General features: G+C 32.2%; 2 protein-coding genes across 4 annotated transcripts in view; one reads left to right on the plus strand and one right to left on the minus strand.

Annotated features, from left to right (window-relative positions):
• The window catches only part of LOC107993833 (synaptotagmin-10), a 55,506-nt gene extending 39,004 nt beyond the window's left edge, over positions 1-16,502 (minus strand). The window contains exon 1 of one of the 3 annotated variants that reach the window (XM_017050455.3): positions 16,200-16,502. In XM_017050455.3, the coding sequence (XP_016905944.1) occupies positions 16,200-16,290 (91 nt within the window). In that variant the 5' untranslated portion in view covers positions 16,291-16,502. The remainder of the gene's footprint in view (positions 1-16,199) is intronic. The other 2 variants (XM_062076322.1, XM_017050456.3) reach the window with 2 other exon arrangements.
• Positions 35-11,946, plus strand: LOC107993832 (uncharacterized). The gene is made up of 2 exons (XM_028664788.2): positions 35-184; positions 10,741-11,946. The coding sequence occupies exons 1-2, from the start codon at positions 35-37 to the stop codon at positions 11,044-11,046; spliced, it is 456 nt and encodes a 151-aa protein (XP_028520589.2). The 3' UTR covers positions 11,047-11,946.
• Positions 16,503-17,812: the final 1,310 nt, after the last annotated feature.

The raw sequence follows: 17,812 nt of genomic DNA on the forward strand, positions 1-17,812 counted from the left end.
AATAAAAATTTCTCCGTATCCTTAGACGAATCTGATGGAAAAACTGACAGAGGAACAGGAAGAAAAACTCTGCCTGGCTAGCCTCCCTTTGCGCAACTATTTGATGAAATACGTGTTGCCAACCTTGACGCAAGGACTCATCGAAGTTGCAAATTTGCGTCCAGACGACCCAGTTGATTATCTCGTAAGTCGAAAAAGCAATCCACCTTATCGCTTAAGAAACGCGTTTGATGCCGGGGAAATTAGCTACGAAACTTTTCTCTTTCCTTCGTCCTTTTCTTAACGTGACTTTCTTTCCCTTTTCTTGATTTCGAAGTTTAAAAAATGGATATAGCGTGTTGTAAAAGAATGTTACATTCATAATAGGATTTTTAATCGAAAGAGATTAAAGATTATTAATTTAAATTTTATTTTATTTTATTTCTTTTTTTTTTTTATCCATGATTTAAATTCTCTCAAAAATATATATTTCTCTTTTATTATATATTTACAATGAATTTACCTGAAAATCAACATTTTTTAAACAATTTCATCAATTTCTCTTATCTCTTTTTAAGATTCTTATCTAATGAAAATTTCACGTTGAAATTTAGATCAATATCGAAAGTTTTTTCATGAAGTGCACTTTATATTGGTTTCGTATCAATTTTATAAAATCTATCTCCTATATTTCATTATCGTATAATTTATATAGAATAATATATAAAATAAACGATTAGAAAATAAAGATGAAGAAAATTGGAGCTTGTATAGATCAATGTCATTTTGAAATATGATAGAAAAAAAAAAAAAAGAAATATGACAGTTCGAATTTTATTATTTATTGAATGCGCACGTATTTTTAACAAGATTTTACAACGTGTTAACGAGGTGATAACAAAAACTGTTAAAACTCACTCGTTGCTCGATGACTCGTAATAAAACAGTTTTCGTTCCGTTGGATTTATCACGAAATAATAAACGATTATTTCAAGTATCGAATCTATATATATATTAATCGTATATTGGATTAAACTGAATATTTTTTTTTTTTTTTTGGCAACAATTTGGATAAAGTAAGTTGCTGTTTAGATGGGGAGCATTCTGTTTCAATTGGTGAAAAAAGGCAAGATCTTACGCCATAGTTATTTCATTTAAAAATAACTGTCCTTAAGTTATTGACTTACCTTAATCGAATTATCTTCTCCACAATTTAGCTTGAATTTTTCATTCATTTGTAATTTTCCGTTTTCCTCGACAATTTTTCCTCGATTCATAATGGCCGGTATTTATTCTTTCAAGAATTAATTTAAGAACCTTATTAACCGAAAAGCGAATTTATTTAAGAACGAAATGTTTATTTTGTTCACCATAATAATATTTTTAATGAAATACACGAAATATTGTAAAAAAGAGAAACTAAATCGTCATTCAAGTTTCGATCGCAAATCGAAAACAAGCTTCATCTCGACCACGATCAAACGTCAATTCCAAGAAAGAATTATCCACATAAAAAATTCAATAACGATAAATAACGTAGCTTGCAAACAAAATACAACGTTTGTATAAATCCATTACAAATCAATCGACGATAAATCGAAGAAATCCCCGTCAAACGCATCATCCCTTTCCCAACAATACTTGCCAATATAACAATAACTCGCAGCAACCACAACTCCCCCCTCCAATGATTGACGTATCGACGTTTCTTGATCCGCTTCTTACGACGATTAAACAACGATCCACGGATGGAACGCGGAGGCGCGGATTAATTCTGACGGTCGATCACCCTCCGTGCCACCCTCCTCCCTTTCTCCCGTTAATCCGCTCATACGAAGGACGTTCGAGGAACGAACTCGAGGTCGAAACACGAGCATATCCTCGTCGAACGTTTGCATCACATCGGCCGCTTCATCGATCCGCCCCTTTCTTTTATATAAGGTGAACGAGACGAACGGGGAGGGTGGTATAAGGGGAAGGAAGAGTGAAATAACGGCGAGGTAAATTTCTATTACGTTCGGTAGCCTCGGTCCCGGCGGGCCTTCCAACCATTCGTATCTCGCGTTTTTGGCTCGTGCCGCACGACCTTCCAACGTCCCTCGTTCAAGGGTCGGCTTCGTGTATCGGCTGTTTCGTTACGCGAACCGTTACGCCGCTACAAGTTGTGCGTTTTACGAGCAACGCCACTCGAAGAACCATCCACGACTCGTTCTCTGCCCGTCTTCCCCTCGAATCTCGGCGATCCTTGAAAAGGTTATCTCGTAGAGAGAGGGAAGAGGAGTTCATTCTGGCAGACTTTTTCAGGTTTTAGGATAGTTTGTCGGAATAATGCACAGTGGGAGTTTAGCGTAGGTCAAGATTGGAATTATCGTTGGATTGCATGGGGAAGAAAGGATAAATATTAAATGAGAAAATTGGAAAATTGGAATTTTTGATTAAAAGTTGATAGAATTAAGTGATCTCTACGTCATTGCGGTCGAATATTACATGCTTTTATTTTCTAAATTTTTAAATATACGCATAAATATTCGGTAAGTAAATGAATACTCGTAATTAACCAAAAGCGAATAACAAAATGAGGCGAAAGCATTGAAAATTCAAGTTCAAGGTAAGAAAGTGAATTAGGAGGCAAGAAGTGAATGCTATAATTGAAAATGAACATTTGTTGCACTCGCAACCCGTCGAGGCCTCGATAGATCCGAAGTAGGCGTAGAAACGAGCCAATACCTTTTCATAAGATGGAATCCAAACAAGAATTTACTCGATTGCGGGTCTTCGAAGCTTTTTCAATCTTCTTCAAGTGACATTATATGTTGACTCAAGTTCACCGTCGTAACGCGAGTCTGAACTCGCCACTGATTTCATTCGTTTTCTAGAAAACATTTCCTCGTATTTTCCTTTTGAAAGAAGAATTTCATGCATCGCGTAGCGCGAATTGAATCATCGCATTGGCGAATTTGTTTTTTAAAACGCGATCAAGTGGTAATAATTGGCAAATGTATCTTTTAAAAAAAAATAGTACGATAATTAATCGAGGAAACGTTTGATTGTAATTAATTTTATCCGAGATAAATAAGGAGTTATCGTTAATCGTTAAAGGATAATTGCTTTCAATTTTATATCTTTTCCATATCCTATCCGTAAAAGTAAAATTTCGAGAATAAAAGAAGAAAAATTATACTTATATAATTTCTTTTAAGCGTCATCTTATCAATTCTATACCTTCTACAAGTCGTGAAATTTTAACATAACTTTTATATCGTTGTTCCATCAACTTCTTAATTGAATAATTAAATTGTACATTAGTGGTCGCAAGTGCAAAGTTCAAAACTGTAAAATCTGAAGTTATGTTTTTAAAGTTGCGTTAAGAGGATCATTATAGTGTTGTTATATTACTCTTTTTCTTATATTTTTAAATTTATTTCCATCCAAGAAATGTTCATTCCAACGATCGTAATTTGCAATAGCCACTTGATTCCTTTTAACTTTGACGACCAACAAAACGCAATGAATCCTAATTACCACTTAAACCACTAATTCCTCCAAATATTGACTGGCCTATGATATTACAGTGCTAAGAGTTTAATGCTAAATTTCGTTGATTAGTCGTTGATCATAATTATTTTTCGTAATGTTAGTATATATTTTCTTGAAAGAAAATCTGACTGTCTCACGTTTTAATTAAATTTCTATATTATCCATTTAATAATGATACATTAACATCACCGTTATCCACTATTATTCAAATATAATATCTATCTACCATACAAATATTATTCCTCATTGTTTTACTAATCAAATAGGATATGTATCCTTAATTATATTAGCATGAAATTGGAAATTATATACACATCAAAATTTTATATGTATTAAAATCTGTAATGAAGAAATACACAATAACGAAGGAACATTTTTCAAAGGATAAAAAACGATCGACATTACACGAGTAATCGTTGAAAACTCTGAAACGTACACTGTTACGTAAAATGATAATATACAGAATAGCGAACATACAATATTAATATTACAAAAACGACGTATATCGAAAGCTACGTAACACATCAACTACTTTATAATCCAAAAACGTATTATTATTATATGTTTATCCATAAAAAAAAGTTTTTTGACAGCAATTTATTTTCTTGTTACATCACTGAATATCATCTGATATATGCCATGTCAACATTGTAGACAATCCAATACTTGCAACTATAAAACTCCCCATCGTGGTAAATCATAATAAACTCTCGCAATATCGTGCGCGGTTCGCGCGATTATTCACGAAATGCGAACACCTGGGACGCAAAATCCACGATGTTCTCCTCAATGTTATTACATTTAACGTTGGTGTGGTTGTAACGACCGCGAAAACTTTCACCGTTATCGTGAAATTCCACGCGGCAGAGCGTACGTTGAACCACTCCGTGTTTCAACGTGTAACTTCTCTCCTCGATTCGTTCGATACTTTTAAGCTGCGCTCTCATTTCTCTTTCTCTTTCGTACTTTTGTTTTATTAGAGATAAATATAAGAGAGGTTTCCACAGTTTTTAAATCGATCAAGGTGCGGATACGAAAGAAAATATATTTCTTTAGTTTTCTTTTTTTAGATGCTTGGTAAAGCAATCGAGGTGTGTTGTTATGTTCGATCAGAGTAAATTGAGACAAGAATAATATGAAATAATATATAAGAAAGAATAATTGGAATAAGAAGGATATTATATTGAGTGTTAATTATTATATAAAAGTATCAGTTGACGAAAATAAAATGAATCATCTTCAAAACTAATTTCAATTATTTACAATGTATCGTAGATCGATAGTTTTAGCCAAGATTGTCATATATATTTCCATATAAATACTTTATTGATGATAATAAAAATCTGAGAAATTCTTATATGCAATCGGAACAGAAAATATGAGAATTATCATGATCTATCCGCAATGTACTGATAAATAAATTTCAACTGATATTTTTTCTACTTTTATACTCGTTTTTGGAGTTAATCTTCCAGAGATATTCTACGAATATACTAATACTACGTGTTGATTTGACCCTGACTCCGTATATTGACAGATAAAGATAGCGAATACATTTGAGAATGAAACTTTCGCAATTTGCTCCGCAAGGATAGTAGTTTTCGCGAGTTGGTATTGTGTCGAGAGCGAACTGACATAGTAAAGTTACGGTAAAACTAGTATTGGCCAACTGAAATTATTGTACAAGTAATAATAATATTGTATTATTGTAATTTTTGTAGTAATTTTATTGCCGGATAGTCAATCTCAATGTAGAGTGCACTTACGAAAATTACTTTCGAGAGCATTCGAATAAATCGTTCGATGAAAATGTATCTAAATATATCGCGTTTGCATATTATAAATTTAATTATATTAAATTTCCATTCCACGTGAAAAATAAAGGGTTTACAAAATAATAATAATAACAAATAAAAATACAAAAGCTTAAAAGTCGATAAATGCAATTTAAAAGTGTTCACTTGCTTGCTGTTAAGAACATTCGAATAAAAGCATTCTTTAAAAGTGTTTCTCCTTTTATCAAGATTTGAAATAAGTGAAAAATAAAGATTTCGCAAATATAAAAGCTTGAAAGCAATGTCTCTCACTTACGAACAATTTTCAAGAAATATTCGGATAAAAGCTTCCATTAAATATATACATCTTTCTCGTACATTTATCGAGATTCTAAATAAGTTTCGAATAAAACTTGAAAGCTTGGAAATCGATAATTTTAGAACGAACATTCTTTTCTTCGCTTCTTTTGTTCGCCATTTTTTTGGAATCTTTCATCGATAACAAATGATAAAAAGTCGTTCGATGAGGATAGAGCTCAACAATTGTCGTTGAACGAATATCGGATATGAGAGATTTTTATTGACCAGGAGAAAAGTTTAAGAAGAAATTGATGCAGAGACGGAAAGTTTTAATGGCACATGGAATTCAAAAAGAGAACGTTAAAGCTAATGCTCTGGTGAAATTTAATTTTGATCCTTGAATATTGAAACGCGAGAGTTTGTAGTTTCGTGATTGGTTCATATCTAGCAGAATGCAACGCGTAGTGTAATCCGAGTTTGAATTTATCGTTTAGATTTTATGGAGCATTGATTCTTCATTAATCATCGATTCGCGATAATGGAACAATTTTGATGTCATTCATCTCTATTGATATCTAATCATTGGATGCAATAGGATAAAATTGTTTCAGAAAAAGTGAATCTAAGTATTATGTGTGAAATTTGTGAAATTTTTATATTCATCGAAGCTTGTTCAATTTCTTAAATAGAAAGTATTGACTCAAAAAATTCCAACTTTAAATTTTATTCACGATTAATCTAATATTAATCTAATATTATTACTTCGATCATGAATGTTTTGATTGAAATGACAACAAGACAGTATAAAAAATAAAAAATCACTTATATCAATTGATTACAGGGAACAGTAAGAGTTTTGATTCGATATTTTTTTCATTATCTTCTTATCTTTGATCAATCTTTCTTTTGACGAAATTGGTTAAGACATTAATAATGTGAAGTTATGTGAGGAAATAGATTTATATTCCAGTAAAAATAATATAAAAGATAATATTTTTTTATTTTAAAAATATATTTGTGTTTAATAATACGCGAAGTAAATGTAATAGGCAATATTTTGAGAACGATGTCGTCAATTTATAATACAAGGCACTTGTCATTGTTGGGAACAATGAACGACATACTTGCGAACTGACTTTCTTGTACAATATGTGTCGTCTTTTGTTAGATCCCATAGAAGCTAGAATTGCATTTATTTTATAAGGAGAAAAAGAATTTCTCGATCAGACTGCTAAGCCGGATCTCGAACCCATATTTTTCTCATTCGACAGGCAATTGATGTTGTCAATTAATTTATCAAAAATCATCGAACGAATTTTCTTTTTTATCGAAAATTATAAAAAGATCCACAGAAATGGAAACTCTTCTCGTGAATGTAATAATTTTCAATTACGGTTTTTACGTAAAATTAAAATATATTGGTGATTCAATTTGATGAAATAATTAATAAAGATATTAATATAGAATTCGATATTATATAATTTCTCGTTTTAATGAACAAGTTTGCAAAATATATTTAAAAAATTCATTATTATGCAACGATAGTTCGTATTGCGCTATTCTAAATTAGAAATGTTTGAAACTGAGAGGAAGAATTTTATGTTTTCGAGTAACTTTGTACAACATAATTATTACTTTATATTATTTTATTACATTAATTACACTTCAACGATTCTAAATTAAATATTAATTTAATATTAATATTGATCGATGAATAATTTTAACAGATTAATTTTGAAACGAAATTACTTTTTCTACCATGTAATTCGCAAGATTCGAATTTCCTTCTTCCTTTTCCATTTCAAAATTAAAAATTTCCTTTCTTGAAGATTCTTATTAACCAAAATACTTCGCTAATCTTTATTAAATTATCTTTTAATTGTCAATTTATTTATTACGTCGCTAATTAAAATTTTTCTCAATTTATACACGAACCAAGTCATCCAAGTACCCTCTTATACTTATCCATTATGGAACAATATTTCCATACGAAATTTTCATCTAGTTAAACAGCACATTGCTTGTGAGATAAATAAACAATGGAGAAATTTGAGAGAAATAGTAAATATCGATCGAGGAGACAATTGTATTCTACAATAACGAGATGCCACGCGCGTCGGTGAGCTTTAATAAATAAACTTCTCGTTCAACGCAACTTGGAAGTTCAACCCTTGAAACAAAGAGGGGAATGGGAATTAATGACGAGACTTTTAGACGTATTGCCAGTACGATACGCGAAATAAATAAATTCGAATTACAAATGTACACGTAACGACGTGACGATCATTTAAATTTTGGGATATCAATCTTACTACGAGATTTAATGAAAAATATCGTGCCGTTTCTACCAATGAAACTATTGAAAAGTGTTTATAAAGTATCAAGAAAACATGGTATTCGTTTTAATATTGTGAATTATTTGTTCATTGAAACGAGATTAAGTGAAAATTGTGCCATTTTTTTCAACGAAATAATTAAAGAATATTTAAGGCATCGATAAAGTGTAAAATATTTTGTGAATCACGTTGATGTGATTTGTGGAAGTATTTGATAGACACTTTGCATAGAAAATTTTTGTAAATATTTAATTATTATTCTTCTAAGTATTTTTTTTTCATTTATTTCTTCATTATTCAAAGTTTATTTTATATATAAGAATATTTTCGTAATTGTACATATAATATGTAAAATACTTACGTCATTGATACGTCATTGTATTTAAATGAATTGATATATTTTAATCCACCGGAATTGTTGGTTTATCGTCGATTTACTGGTTTAAATAATAGAGCGACGAGATCGAAGCACATCTGCATTCGAATCAAGTTTCCGGGAATTGGTAGACATTATAATTCGTTTGCTCGTTCAATTACGCAAGACTAACGAGGATTGTCTTCGAAAGAGGAGATATACTCTTTTAATGAGGAAATCGATTTTAATGGGGATCTGATAACGAATCGTTTGATTCTCTTGTTTGAATGATACTGAATTCTTCGGTGGGATAGAGTTTTATTCGATATTAGGAATGGAAAATAGAGGTAATAAGTTGTTAATAAAATATTTTTGTTCAATAAAATATTCTATTTAGTGGATTTAAGAAAAAATAATTTTATAGTTAATTTATATCTTTAAAAATTTTTATAAAATAATCTTTCTGAAGCTGTTTCACCTTTCATTCATTTTCTCCAACGAATATTTTTATGTCGTTTCTGAAAATTTTTAATTACATTTTTAATTCTTAAATCTTTTTGAAATATTTCTGAGAAAGGAAGGAATGTTCCAGAAAGAACACTTTTTTTTAAAAAGTTAGTAGAAACAAAAGAAACCGTTGGTAAAAGTCTTTCACCTTTTCATACTTATTTCTGTACCACTTCGAAAAAGATTTTACACTTTATATTCGTCTTTAACTTTAACGACTTCCAAAAGTTTTTTTTTTTTTTTAGACAAAATTACATTTTTCAAGCAGACAGTGTGCAAACTTCGAACATGGTCTGTAAATAAACGAACACTATGTACCAGACATATCGATTCTTGTCTGTTCAAACAACTCTTACTCCCCTGTGACCTTGAATTATTCGAAGGTCGCATCACAGGGATTCATTGAATTCGCTTTCTTTATCGAAGTTTTTATAAAATAAAGATAATGTATTTTGATCTTTATAAAGGAACTTTATAAAAAAATATTATACAATATTAGAGTTTAAAAAAAAAGCTATGATTAATTTTATATTCATAAGATTCTTATTCTTCCATCTTCCGATAATTATTTAATAAAATGCTCATCTTTCAGAATCTATATGTTCGTTTATAAATTATTCCGTATAATTTCTCAAGCATTGTGCAAAGATTAAAAAAATAAAAATTAATTATTTATTACAGAAAAGATCTACCAAATATTCAGTTTTTTTTATTTTTTTAAACATAGTTTCTTTTTCATAATATAATTTAACAAAAAAAAATTAATTTATCTAACGATTCAAACTCTATAAACTTAGATTAAACCGTATTAATTACACATATATAGCTTGCTCTGCGATCCAAGCACGCCACTTATTACATTCAACAAATTAATAAGCACATATTCGCTCACGAAATAACTCTTTCAATCGTTTCACATTTCATTAAAATAATATCATTAAATTCCATCGAAAATATTATCAAATTAAAATTCTCTCTTCATATCTCTTCAAACAATTAAAACTTCGATATTCGAAAAAATCACGAAAACAATTCGCCAATCAATTTTTCAGGATTTTCCAATTACTTTATTCTCAATGGATTTCTCGCTTTCAAGGGTTATTCTTTCAGATTCTCTTTTCGGAAATAAAATCAAGCCTATTTTTTTTCCTTTTCATTCGCACGAAATCGACGTGGCAACGTCAAAGAAACAGGAAAGGGGATGATCGTTAAATAACGAAATGGAGAGCAATCGAGATTGAAGGAGGAAATGGATCAAAGAATCAGACACTACCCATTTTCAAACGGGACGCGTGTATGTGCGCTGGAAATGGCGTCACGAACGCATCAAGCTTCCGGAAAGAATAACGAGACGCGTATTATACGTGTTTCGTTTTGAGGGCATCGCGTATTCCAAGTGCGTGTTCGCATCGAGTAATTTTTCACAATCGTTTTCAGTTAGAAGCTACAATTGTCGATAATGTCTTTATTTCGCTACGAATGAAATGGAGGACAGTGTATCTTTTACGTGACGTTTCTGGGATTTTTGAAATATATATTCTTACATGAGGAAAGGAACGATAAAATAATTTTTTCGTTTCTTCCTTTGTTTTTTGTTGTAACCTTTTGTTGATATTTAAATAAATATATATATATATATTATTTTCTATCTTTTATTAAATTATAGTACTGAATATAATGAAAATTACTTTTTAACTAATTTATGACACAAGTAATAATATTCATGATATGTAAGAATTATCGCTTATTCGAACTGAACATTGGAAAAAAAGCGCAATGCCATCACTTTTAACGAAACTTTCACTCTCAACCTTTCTACTTCAACGAATATCGAATTTCCAAACATAAACAGAAACAAACTTGTCAATTACTCGTGAAACGGCCACCGATAAAAATATTTCGATACTATCAACATCCTGAAATTTCTAATTCCAACTCTTTTCTTTTCCAGGCTGAATATCTGTTCAAAGAAAATCCAGAGGGCAAGATGTTCGAGCCGGAGCACACGAATGCTATGGCTTCGATTCTGAACATGATCGACAAATTCAATACCTTCTTGCTTCCCGAGGAAGAGGTGAGCAGCCAAGTATTACAACTGTTGAAACGGAAATCGCCAATGGAAGAAATAGATTCCAGCGATTCGGATGTGTGCACGATTCAAAAGACCACACCGTGTTACACTTATGACGAGGACACGTGCGTAGATGAAGAAAATGACATAACCTCCGAGCTGACCGAACTCGACGAAGAGGATTGACGAAACTCAAAGACAGGAAGATGCAAGTCCCGGAGGATTTGCATGTTTGGCCAAGCGGATTGATAATTAATTAATCTGCACGTGACATGATAATGGCAATATTTGGTTTCGCAATGTCATCCGGAATTCCTGTAATTTGTTGAGCCGTGCATACTAATGATCGTTGCGATATTTGCATAATGTATCGATTGCTCGTGCTACGGTCTTTTTGTCTTTTTTGGATATATTTTGAAATTTTGAAATTATGAGTTTTACGAGAAAATTGTTATTCAGTTTATATTTGCGTATAAGATACTTATAAAATATACTAATACGTTTTAAGATGATTGATAAGAAATATTGATGAATAAATATATATTTGTGCGAATAAAAGTTAAAGATTACAGAATTATATAGAATTTAGAAATTTAATAATTATAAAAATTTTGTGGATAAATTATGGAAAAAATTTGTTTCTTTGCGTGTATCGTATTTTTGAAATTATATATTTGGCTTAACAGTATCGTCAATTACAATTTTGATTCGAGTGACGAATATCAAAATTTTCAAAATAATTCTTTTTTCAATAATTTGATAAATTATTTAAATTTATATATGCATCGAAATTTTGTACAATTCCAAAAGAAAATGAAATAAAAATTTTTTTCATCGATCATTTCGTTTTTAGAAAGATAAAAATAACTCTGAAAAAATTAGTAATCGTATTATTCAATTACATAATTTGTTAATTATAATTTTATTTCGTTTTGTTAAATTTGTATTTTAGAAAACCTTTTCTTAAGTCCTTACAGCGTGTAACAGATGCCCCTTTAGAGGATAGTTTAAACGATTAAAGGAAACTATGTGTGAAGATGGGATAAATCAAATTGTAATTGAATCTAATTACAGGATATTTAAAACTTTAAAGCTTTATATTCTCGTTTTTATAACCCATAACGATCCTTTAAAATGTAGTTACAATTGTTTTTATAAAGCTAAATAATCTTTTATTTTAGAACGTATCGTAATACGTGGATAAAGTGGACATTTTACGAGACGTTTAATCCAACAGGTTTATTTCACAGATAAAATCGCCTTCACTTCTTAATGCGAAAGATTTAAGAGAAGGAAACAAAATAAATTACCTTATGTGTATATAATAGTAGAAACGTTTGATGTAGAAACATATAATGTAGGAGTCACTTTGTGAAAAACATTTAAAATAAGTTCACTTCGATTTCTCGAATATTTAATTTTGTTTGATTTATGTATATTTAAAAAAAGATTTTGTTCAATGTTTAATTGTATTTGATGATGAAAATATATCGCCTTGCGGCGATATAATATAATTTAATTAAATTTGATCAACAAAGTAAAATTGAAAATTTTCTTTTACTTAATTTTATTATGATTTTAAAGGTTTTTATAGATATTATAAAGATAATTTTTCTCTTTCCGTATGAAAATACAAAAATATCCCAATACAATTTTTACATTATACTATAGAAACATTCTTCACGGTAGAAAATTTCATATTCTAAATCGACCGAAAGTTCTTCAAACTCAAACACAATGATAACGTTTCTGTGTCGTCATAGAAATAAAATGATGTAACCGTTAAAAAATGTTATTTAACTTGTTAATCGAATTGCTCTTTCTGCCAGAAAGTTCTTTTGGTTAAATTAATTTCAGTACTTTTACAGATTTTAATATTTAATATTTATCAAAATAAATATAACGCGATGTATATGTACTTAATAGACTAATTTGAGAAAAAGTTGATTAAAAAAAAACAACAAATTATTTAAAATATTATTTCGAAAGAAAAGTGATAAAATAAAATAAAAAATTATTTGAATTTATATCGATATAATAAAATTTGTTTCAATTTCTACAGTTGTAAATAATATCGATATATATTTAATAATTACATCTTTCACTTCTGTAGATTCATTTTCGATTCAATGATATTATTTCAACGAACAGAATAAAACAAAATAAAAAAAAATTACTCGAAACCGATATCTAAATAACAAATGTTTCATTTCATAATTTTCACGAATACAATAAAATAAATTAAATAAATACAACAGTCTATATTTAATAGTCGTATCCTCCATTTCCTCACGAAACCTCTAAAACATAACTCTATCCTGCCTTCACGTCAATAATTCCAATATCCTGACTCGATAATCGAAGATCCGCTGTTCGATTTTGTTGATCGTATATCGATTGAAATAGGATGTTACGCGTCATTTATTAGCGCCAAGAGACGAATCGTTTAATCGAAACATATTTCGAGAACTTCCATATGTCGAGATATGATATATATATAAACTGCAGGATCCATGAATTCTCTATTCGAAACGTTACAGACCTTGACCGATTCATGGTCGTAATATTCAAAAATTCGAAAGTTAAAACTACTATGAGATCATTATTAACCGCACATTTGACAAAGAGTTAATTCGATAACAATGGTTTCGTTCTAGGAATCAATTGTTGTAGAATCTTTTATTAAAAAAATTTTTTTCTTTTTTTTATAATAACCTTTAGATGTAGGAAAAATATGTTATTCTACAAATGAAACACGTTAAAAAAAAGGATTGGAAAGTAGCCAACTGCATTGAAAGTAATATATATTCTTTATCTTGAATTTGATAAATTTAAATATTTGGAATGTTTGATTGAAGCGAAGTACGATGTATATACGTCTAAAGATTTCCTTTTTATTGAAAATCCATAAAAAACGAAATAATGTAATAATTAATATAATTGGAGCAAGATGATTTTAAACAGAGAGCAAAAGTGTGAAAATTAATTTAAAAGAGTTGCACATTAAAGAAGAATTTGTAATTATGCAATAGCAATCACAATTACAATTAATTGAATTTAAATCTCATTAGGAAAATAGGATGAAATAACTAAAAAAAGTAAAAATAATTAGGATGAAATAATTTAAGAAAAATAAGAATAATTAAAATTTGAAAAAAAACATTGTGATTATAAAAATTTAAAAATCACAAAAAGTATTCGATATTCTAATATTTCACGCGCCAATAATATAAATTGATTATGTAAGTCTTTCGATATGATTCGATATGATCAAATGACCAATACATACAGTCATAATAAATATATATAAAATGTTTGCACTAAAAAGCAACAGGCAGTGAAAGATGTTTACAATGATTCGTAAAAATACATAGGAATTCAAATTCTTTTGGCTGACATTCATTTATTAGCTCGTTACTTTCTTCGTTTCTTCGTTACTTTAAGTGAAAAATCGCGTTGCCAAAGTGAAAAAAGAAGTAGAAAGAAAAAAAGAGGAAAAGAAAGCAAAAAAATAGAAAAAAAAGAGAAGAAAAACGAAGAAAACAACGGCGTTAAATTCGTTCGTTAAATTCAATATTTTAAACGGATCGGAATCTCTTCGATAATAGAATATGTTGATTTCCTGTCGCACAAGGTATTATAATATATCCCGAGGATGCACACCACAAGCTTAAAATTCGTATTCAGAAGACTATGAACACTTTATCGAGCCATAGGCGATCTCACGAGGCCAAGGACGATGCACATTGTTCCTCGTCTTTAATATGACGTAGGTCTGCTCCTTTTGAACATTTCTAGGTATCTATGCTTTTCCCCTTTGAAAACAAGCGATAAATTGCTCTACATTGGGAGAATATCGATAAAGATATATTTTTTACAATTGTCATCTTTCCCATCTTAAATCTAGAATCTATTCGTGAAACGATTCGTCTACGAAGAATCGTGCATGGCGAATAATATACTACGAAGTGGAAAAGCGGTACTGTAACATAAATTTTCTAATTTTTATAAGAAATGTTATTTTAATTTGTAAAAATATACGGAGTGATTGATGAGAATTAAAATGATTTTTTAGATAAAAGATTTTTTTCACCGATACCATTTTTTCTTTCGATCCTCGTGCACGTAATAAATCACTGCATCACGTTGTCGTTTTTATCATCTCTGATATTTTTATAACATCCATCACGTTCTTTATCTCTCTCTCCCTCTCTTTTTCTTTTTCTACTTTTTATCGGATAGTTAAGGTTATAATTGTTTCTTTTAACTTTCACAACGGACCATTATCGATCCCTCATAAATATAAATAGATGTGTGCCAAGTTCAAAACGATACGCAACACCTACACGATCGTTGTGTATCGTCTGGTGAAAATATGCCACGATAATAAATCCCGACACGCGGGACGACGCGTCAAAACATTGAAAAAAATTCTACGAGACGAGATTTTGTTTATTCTTTCGAACTTGCGAACTTTTATCCTTTTGATTAAATAAAGAGACAAGATAAACTAAGTACAATTATTCTATGCTATTTCAGAAAACATTATATCTTTATTTTTATAAAGTGGAAGAATTTTCAATTACGTCTCGAGCTCGAACGATCCATAATTCCTTACATATAGCGTACTCCGGTTCAACAGGTAAAACGCTCATCATTTCCTTACTTCATTTCTCCTTAACGTCGCGATATCGATTCAAAATTATTTATCGCGTCGAAAACAAAACTCTTCCCTTTCTAAAAGCACTCTCGAATTACAACAACAAAATCTCGAAACAAAAATAGATCGATTTTACGCGTCCAGATCCAATCTCATTCGGGATATATAATCATACTCGATCCTGAATTTTCGAAGAGAGTTAGTTGCCAAAGAGATAGATGAACGATTCGACGGAATATCAAATATCACCTCGAGGTGCTTACTCGTACGCGGCGACGTATATAGCCAGAGCGTGGCCAGTATATCTGTATCTTCAAACACCTGTTAGCAACTCGTGTGGGCGGCTCGCCACATCGCCTTTAAATTCTCGCCGTGATTAAGCGGCTTCCTTTCGTCCACGATTCAATCGTATCCGCTGCGTTCACGGCTCATAGTATCCACGCGGTTTTCTTTCGACTAGTCGTACTTTCCTCACTCTTCACTTCGTTGTATCGCTCGCGTGGCGACGAGATCGTACTCACGCGCGCGAACAGGCCACGGTGGAGAAGAATACGCGCACCAAGAATACCGCGGGAAAGAACGGAACGAAAATCAAAAAGAAGAAAAAAGGAGGAGAAAAGAGAAGAGAGAGGAGGAAGCGAAGAAAATACAGCGTAGAAAAGGCACGTAGAAAACTTACCGGCATAACCTTGCACGGAATAATTCGCTTCTTCGCTGGGGACCACGTTGTCCTCGAGGACGCTCTCCGACGCGGTCTTAACGACACCCATATCCTTGCCTCCTCTCCTCTACCGTACGGTGTACACGCTATAAGAGTATAAGACGAAGTAAGGATGTTCGACGATGGATTACCTCGGCTTGATCGTGCCGCGTTGTCTGCCGTTGCCGGAATGCTCGGCGCCGTTTCGTCCACTTATTGCGTCTGCGTCCGCGCCTGCGTTTTCCCACTCTCCCTTGAGCCCTCCATCCTTCTTCCCTCCTCCCTCCTTGACCCCTCGCGTGCGTATACCACCCCCTACCTACCCCCTTCTGTTCTTCCTCCCTTCCCCCGTGCACATCCGTTCCTTGGCCAGGAGAACACGTCACAGGAGAACAAGGCAATCTCTAGGCCAGGGTGAACACCGCGCACCTACCACGGAGAATTGAACTGAGGCGGAGGGGGAGGGGAGGGGAGGAGGTGGCGAGGGGTAATGCGGTGAGGTAAAGGGAGCAGCGTGACGGTGTGCCCATGTATTTGTATATATGGCGGTGGTGTTATAGGCTGCCGGTCTAGGCTGCCTCGACACGTTCAATTGCTACGGGGTTGGTTGGACCGTTTTTGCCGCTTCCATCCGCCTGCGAAGCGCGCGATCTCGCGGAAAGGCGGGGTGCGGCAGTGATACAGGGGCAATGTCGAGCAACTGGGTCTCGGTGAAGGTCTCGGCTGAAGCCGAGCTACTCGTGCCCGATAATGCATCCTTCTTCCTCTTTACTGCGCGCTTCATCCTCCTCTTTCTCCCTCTTTCTCCCGCACTCTTGCTCTCGTTATCCGTGTCCTGGCAGATCGGGAGGATCGCAGATTTGCTTCCTCAACGTCTGTCGTCGTTTCATATTTTTGTGCATACGATTGATCGTTGCGTTTTATGCGGAACGTAATTGCAACGCGGTAAAAAGAGAAACATGGAGCGCGTATGGAGTGTATGGATGCATGGTTTGCGTGTTCGTGGAAGGACGGATTCTCTACGTAACTGTATGTATAATTTTGTAAAACGGTAAACAGGTGTAACTTTTGTGAATTTTTACGAGCAGGATTATCGGATTTACACGAGTTTACAGCACGTGCACGTCCTTGAAAGCGTGCGTGGATATAGATAGCGGGTGCATGAACCAACCCTCAATTTATTGTTGCGTTTTATTTACGCTTTCGAGAACTTTTGTTCGATACTACCCCCTTTAAAGCGTTAACTAATTATTTTTATGCTTGAAAATTAAGCTTTGCGCCAAGTGTTTCAAGACAGCAGAAATGCAAAAATGAATTCTAAAATTTTAATATTTTAATCAGAACCTTAATTCTTTTCAAAATGAAGTTGAATTTTTTTAAAAAGTAGCCATATTTTTACTGCATTTCCGTCTACCAATTATTAGTTTAATCTAAAATTACCTAAAATTTTTTGCGTTTGATTCCTAATTTGATTTCATTTTCTCGAGATCGAGGTCTCAAAAAACGTAGAAAACCCGTTATTCTCCCTTTTCTCATTTTTGCGTGTAGAATCCAACTTTCATGGCCCGAATCGTCTCGCACAACCTGACCCG

The sequence above is a fragment of the Apis cerana genome, linkage group LG6 (assembly GCF_029169275.1).
Source record: "Apis cerana isolate GH-2021 linkage group LG6, AcerK_1.0, whole genome shotgun sequence".
In the NCBI taxonomy this organism is placed as follows: Eukaryota; Metazoa; Arthropoda; class Insecta; order Hymenoptera; family Apidae; genus Apis; species Apis cerana.

Excerpts from the sequence above, each read along its gene's own strand:
- LOC107993832 (XM_028664788.2), top strand. The coding sequence starts at position 35 with ATGGAAAAACTGACAGAGGAACAGGAAGAAAAACTCTGCCTGGCTAGC. Across the intron at positions 185-10,740 it reads ACGACCCAGTTGATTATCTC|GCTGAATATCTGTTCAAAGA; the intron begins GTAAGTCGAAAA and ends TTTCTTTTCCAG.